The 6,534-nt window shown below is 41.3% G+C and overlaps 1 protein-coding gene across 3 annotated transcripts; it reads left to right on the top strand.

Moving 5' to 3' along the window:
* The first annotated feature begins 235 nt into the window (after positions 1–235).
* LOC140498673 (ribulose-phosphate 3-epimerase-like) lies at positions 236–980 on the top strand. 3 transcript variants are annotated; one of them, XM_072599557.1, is made up of 3 exons: positions 236–348; positions 410–650; positions 756–980. In XM_072599557.1, the coding sequence occupies exons 1-3, from the start codon at positions 236–238 to the stop codon at positions 963–965; spliced, it is 564 nt and encodes a 187-aa protein (XP_072455658.1). In that variant the 3' UTR covers positions 966–980. The 3 variants fall into 3 exon arrangements, with proteins under 3 accessions (XP_072455658.1, XP_072455659.1, XP_072455656.1); XM_072599558.1 differs by having other exon boundaries at positions 236–354; positions 386–980; XM_072599555.1 differs by having other exon boundaries at positions 282–346; positions 410–980.
* The last annotated feature ends 5,554 nt before the right edge of the window (positions 981–6,534 follow it).

Raw genomic sequence — 6,534 nt, 5'->3', positions numbered from 1 at the left:
AATTAATCAATTAAAAAAAAACGAGTGAACCTGTTAAAGGCTGGAGTTCAAAACTTCCAGGGCCTCATGTGTGTTATCTGTGAAACAAAAAATAAGGAGAGATACTTCCAGACATACACTGCTCAGCAAAGTATATCAGACACATTCACACCTGTTTAAGAAATCATCTAGGGTCAGGAAGGGGAGGGAGAAGGTTGTTGCCTTCTCTGTGATGGGATTGACCCTGGCACCCACCATGGCGTCCGGCTGCAAAATTGGCCCGTCCATTCTCAGAGGCGACTTGGCCTGCCTGGGGGCCGAGTGCTCCCAGATGCTGGATTCTGGTGCTGACTATCTGCATCTGGATGTGCCTTGGCTTATTCTCTTTCATTACCTCATACAACATTGAATCTGGATCCCTTCTCTCCAGGCATTTTGTTCCCAATATCACCTTTGGTCACCCTGTGGTAGAAAGCCTTCGAAAGCAGCTAGGCCAAGACCCTTTCTTTGACATGCACGTGATGGTTTCTAGATCTAAACAATGGGTACAACCAATGGCTGTAGCAGGAGCAAATCAATATACCTTTCATCTGGAAGCTACTGAGAACCCTGGAGCACTGATTAAAGATATTCAGATGAAAGTTGGTCTTGCTATTAAACCTGGCAGTACAGTTGAGTATTTGGCACCATGGGCCAATCAGATAGATATGGCCTTAGTCATGACAGTGGAACCTGAGTTTGGAGGGCAAAAGTTCATAGAAGACATGATGCCAAAGGTTCATTGGCTGAGGACCCAGTTTCCTTCTCCGGATATTGAGGTAGGTGGTGGAGTAGGTCCTGACCCAATTCACAAATGTGCAGAGGCAGGGGCTAATACAATTGTGTCTGGTAGTGCCATCATGGGGAGTGAAGACCCCAGATCTGTCATTAATTTCTTGAGAAATGTTTGTTCAGAAGCTGCTCAGAAACGTGCTCTGGATGGATGAGATTCCCAGTCAGTTCACTCCTCGTGCCCGGTCCACTTTCCCCGAGACCAGCTTATTCAGACTCATTTTTCACCTGGTGCCCAAGAATCATGTTGCTGCTGTGTCGGAGTTGGCACTGCTGTGTGTCCTGAGCAATTAGTCTTCATGTCGTTGACTTCAACATAGACACAGATATGCTGAGAATGGAAATAGGTGCATGTATGACAACTACTAGGTTTTTAAGAGTTTGGAATTAAATTTTCATGTGGGAAAAAAACAAAACAAACAAACAAAAAAAGGAAATCATCAAGCTGACAACAAATAATGTTACTGCAGCCTTCCGGGACACTGCTCTGGTCGTGAGGAACGCAAAGAACACTGTGGTCACCAAGAACTGGAAGTCAAGGGGATGCCCATCAACTGGGGAACGGCTGAACAAGTGGTGGTATATGAATGTAATGGGATACTATTGTGTAGTAAGAAATGATGAACAGGAAGACTTCAGAGAGGCCTGGAGAACTTATGTGAACTGATGCTGAGTGAAAGGAGCAGAACCAGAACTTTGTGCACAGCAACAACCACAGTGTGCAAGGAATTTTTCTGGTAGACTTAGCCCTTTACAGCAAAGCAAGGGACCTAAAATATTCCCAATGGATTCCTGAGGCAAAATGCCTTCCACATCCAGAGAACAACTATGCAGTTGGATTGCAGAATGAAGCAGACCATTTTCTCTTGTGTTACGTTTTGGTTTGGTTTGGTTTTTCTCATTTTAACTCTTCTATGCAATACGACTAAGGTGAAAATGTATTTAATAAGAATGTATGCGTAGAACCCATATAAGATTACATGCCTGCTCAGGGAGGGAGGGGTAGGGAGGGCGAAGGAGAGGGAAAGGAAGAGGAAAAAAGTCTAAGATTTATGGAAGCGATTGTAGAAAACTAAAAACAAATAAATTAATTAAGAAAAAAAAAGGAATGTCAAGAAGAAGCATGGCCCCTTTCCTAAAAGAGCCTTCAGGCTAGTTAGGAAGCCTGATAGACCATATAAATGGTTCTGTGAAATCTTCATTCTCCTCTCAAATGGCCACCAAGCTCTCATGTACATCCTGTCAATGTGAAGACTGAATAAGACTTTGAAAACTGGTGACTAATATTTCTTCAGTTGCCCAGAAATAGCTCTCATTCATTTTGAGAATTAGCCGACATCCTGAAGGACTGACTGACAGGTAGCAGGTGACAAAATTTGAGATGAATACCCTCCCCCCACCTACCTCCCTAAGCTTCTGCCTTCAAAGAAATCAAATGGATTTAAACCAGTCAAGTGGTTTCTTGCCTCCACCTGGAGCCCAATTAAATCTGTTGCCTTGCACCCCTGCAAATTCATTGACACAAACCAGCTTTTATGGAGTTTTTCCAAGGAGATGGACCTGAGGGGCAGGAGACCAAGTCAACCACCTAGGATATTTTGCATTCTCAGTTTTTCGGGTCTCTAAATAACAGAAAGTAGGTAGGCTGAATGAGGCAGAGGAAACAAGGGTAGTTTCCCATCTCCCTCATTTGCAAACCTATCCAGAATCTCTGCATAGACTTTACAATTTATCTATGCCTCCAGGCAAGTGTTACTCACACACTGTGTGTGTTCATCCTTCGTTGCCAAACAAGACCATGACATCAGAGAAATGATGACATGACTTGCACTTGACTTTGTTTTGAGTGAGGGAGGGCTGTGCAGGTCACCAGCCTCACTTCTCCTCCAGAGCCATCTGAATCCAGTGACCAGATATTTATCAGGATGACTGGAGATGACCCCAGGATGAGGCAATTGAGGTTAAGTGACTTACCCAAGGTCACACAGCTAGTGAGTGTCAAGTGTCTGAGGTGAGATTTGAACTCAGGTTCTCCTGACTCCTGCTCTAGCCACTGTACCGCCTAGCTGCCCCATCTAGTTTAGACTAGAGGGTTCACAGCCCTCCCTCACTCAAAACAAAGTCAAGTGCAAGTCATGTCATCATTTCTCTGATGGCATGGCCTTCTTCAGCAATGAAGGATGAACACACACTCACACACTCTGGGGTCAGGAAGATGGATACAGATTATCTGTAGTCTGAGAAAGTTTAACAAGTAAACATGTACCGAACACCAGATCTGTGTCCAGCATGGACCAGGAACTGTGAGGGGCACATAGGGTTGGCCCTAGCAAAGTTGCAAGTCTGGAGAAATTAGACTTCTGAGTCTAAGCTTTCCTCTTTCCCCCTCAGATATGTTTTCCACTCTTCATCCTAAAATAGTGTCCTCCCACTTTCTCAACCCACTTTGCAGAGAAAACCTGAGATTAGGGAAGGATCTAGGGCATAAAGGACTAATAAGGCTTAATGAGTTACTTTCCCCAGAGATATTTGTATTTTAATGGAGGGAACTAAACTGCTCGTCTTAAACTAAAGGGAAGAAGCCCTGCAGAATTTCAGTCATCCATGAGCTGGAGTGTAAGACGGAAGCATTTTTATTTAAAGGCAGGTGGGCTTCCTGGCACATCTAAAGTCACAACACTTTCTAAGAGTGTTAGCGTTAGGGATACAAAAAAATTCAAGATGCAGCTATTCTACTTAAATTGGACCTCCCACCTTGGCCATGAGTCACCTTGACTGAAGACTGAATGAATGGGAACTTAGTAGGCGCTTTATCTCTATTTGACCTTTTCACCATGCTTCATATGCTATCCAATGCTACACAAAGGATCATCTTGCCATCTTCCATGCCTCTGGGCACATACTCTCCCCATCTTCTGCCTTTTGCTTTGGGCATAGTACTAATATCAACAGTATCATTGCTTTTGGAAAGGACATATCAGCTGACTCCCTATGGATCAATCCATCATGCCTGTGATTCCCTTCACCAAAACTTCTAACAACTAAGTGTGTGTGTGTGTATACATACACACACACATATATATACACACACATATTATATATATGTGCGTGTATTGATAAATACATACATATATACATATATACATATATGTGTGTATGTATGTCTCACTCACTAAAAGTTCCTTAAAGGTAGTAACTATCTCACTTTTGTATTTGCAACCATAACACTAGGCACAGGGACAAGCACATTTCTAGTAAGCAATCTATCAATCAACATACATTTTTTAAGTACTTCCTATGTGCTAAGCACAGTGCTAAAATGTGGGGGGTACAAAGAAAATACTAAAATATTTCCCTTAAGGAGATTATATTGTATGAGACATATATAGGTACGTATAAGATATATGTGAAGTAGTCACAAGTTGACCTTAAAGAAAAGTTAATAATGCCTTCTCTATCAGCTTCAGGGATTAGGAAAGGTCTCCTACAGAAGCTCTCATTTGAAATGAGTAGGGGTGAGGAAGCAGAACATTCTAGACATGATGGATGATCAGTGTAAAGGCATAAAGATGGGAGATAGACCATAGTATGAAGAATAGGTAATGAGGTGACTCAGTAGGTAGACCTCTAGAATTAGAGTAAGGATGATCTGAGTTCAAAATCTGTCTCAGACACTTAATTTGATACGTGGCCTTGGGCAAATCACTTACCCTTATCCAATTTCAGCTTCCTCATCTGTAAATAAAGATAAGTGAGTGTACACAAGGGAAGGGATGAGATCCTTCATTAGGGTGGTGGTTATGTGAATGGAAATAAGGAGACAAGTATCAGAGATGTACAGAAAGAAACAGATTTGCTGACTGACTGGATATATAGAGTGAGGAGTCTGCATGGAAGAAGGATGGTGGTCCCCTCAACCAAAAGAAGGAAATACAGAAGCAGGTGCATTTCATGGGGTAGGGAAATGAGTTCTGCTTGGGATATATTGAGTTGGAGATGCCTACAGGCTATCCAGTTTTAAATATCCAAAAGGAAATTTGTGATGTGGAACCAGAGCTCGGGAGAGAAACTAGGGCTGGAGCCATCTGCATAGAGATAATAGTTAAAACCAGAGGAACTCATCAAATTACTGATAGGATAAAGTAAAGACAAAATAAAAGACTGCAGACCTAGTCTCTAAAGACACCCACACTTAGTGGATAGGACATGGATTATGATTCAGTAAAGGAAGTTGAGCAGCCATGATCACACTGATAGATAGGAGGCGTACAAGAGAGCAGGGTCATGATAGCCCAAAGAGGAGAGGATAACCGGGTGGTACTCAACCATGTCAAGTGTTTCCTAGAGGTCAAGAAGGATGGGGATGGAGAAGAGGGCATTAGATTTGACAATAAAGAGATCCCGGGTAACTTTAGAGAGAGCAGTTTCAGTTAACTGATGAGGCAGATTGCAAAGGGTTTAGAAGAGAGGGGGAGGAGAAGTAGAAATATTGAGTAAAAGATTTTTTTTCAAATAGTTTAAGAAAGGGAGGAAAAATATAAAATGATATCTGGCAGTGGGGGATAGGATCTAGTGAGGTTAGTTTTGTTTCTAAGGATTTGGGTAGATTTAGGCATGTGAATTGACAGCAGGGAAAGAATCAGTTGACAGAAAGAGATTAAATGCAATAGATGCTTTTTTATTTATCCATAAATCCAATGAATCCTGGAGTTGGAAGAGACTTCAAAGGCTATCTAATAAACCTTGGATGTTTATACCTGTTTAGGAATGCACTCTCTAACATCCCCAAAAAACCACCCAGTCTCTAATTAACAATATCTAGTCATGAGGAAATGATTTTACCCTGTCACTGAGCTAATTGGTGGTACAACAAACACTGGAACCTAGCTTCCTCATTCTGAGGCTAGTACATTTTTAGTTCCTACCCTTAAGAAATTTATGGTGTGACATAAGTTATAGCATACAATTCAGTACCAAATGGTATGACTGTGATGCTTTCCATCACTTTAAAGGTTTAGGAATACATTGTTAGCTCCTCCAACTTTCACCAGTTTCTCTAAGGCACTGAGCCTGCAAAGGAAGCTGGCTCCCTTATGATTTCACATTAACCAAACTGTCAGGTTTCTTGAACTTTTAGAACTTGGTTTCTACCAGTGTTTTCTTAAGAGAACCATGCCTTTTATTCAGAATATATATTTTAAGAGATAAGTGAAAAGAAGCCTGTGGAAAGACAGGCACACTAAAGCCCTGTTGGTGGAGCTGAGAATGAGTGGAATGCTTCTGAAAAGTGATTTAGAGTTATGCTATGAATGTGATTAAAATATCCATACCCTTTTATCTAGCTATCTCACTGCTAGCAATATACCCCAAGGGCATAGATAGAAAAGTCCCATAAAAATCCAAATATTTCTAACAATGATTTTTGTAATACCAAATAACATAAATGTAGATGCCCACTGGTTGGATAATGGATAAACAAATTATGGTACATGTATGCAATGGAATATTACTGAACCATTAGATGGGAAGAATATAAAGAATAAAAAGAAAGAATGGAAAGAATTATCTGAAATGATGCAAAGGGAAGCAAGCAGAATTTGAGAAATAGTATCACGATAATTGCAACAATGTATATGAAAAGCCTAACAAGTTGTGCCTAAACATTGTGTCATTTTAATGGCCAGGTTGGATCCCAGAGAAGTGATGTGCCCATCCCCCCTTTTC

Source organism: Notamacropus eugenii, chromosome 4 (assembly GCF_028372415.1).
Source record: "Notamacropus eugenii isolate mMacEug1 chromosome 4, mMacEug1.pri_v2, whole genome shotgun sequence".
Classification (NCBI taxonomy): domain Eukaryota; kingdom Metazoa; phylum Chordata; class Mammalia; order Diprotodontia; family Macropodidae; genus Notamacropus; species Notamacropus eugenii.
This window is presented reverse-complemented; position numbering and strand designations above follow the sequence as displayed.

Coding starts and splice junctions, on each gene's coding strand:
- LOC140498673 (XM_072599558.1), top strand. CDS start 236: ATGGCGTCCGGCTGCAAAATTGGCCCGTCCATTCTCAGAGGCGACTTG. Junction 355..385: donor CTGCATCTGGATGTGCCTTG/GCTTATTCTCTT, acceptor CTCATACAACAT/TGAATCTGGATCCCTTCTCT.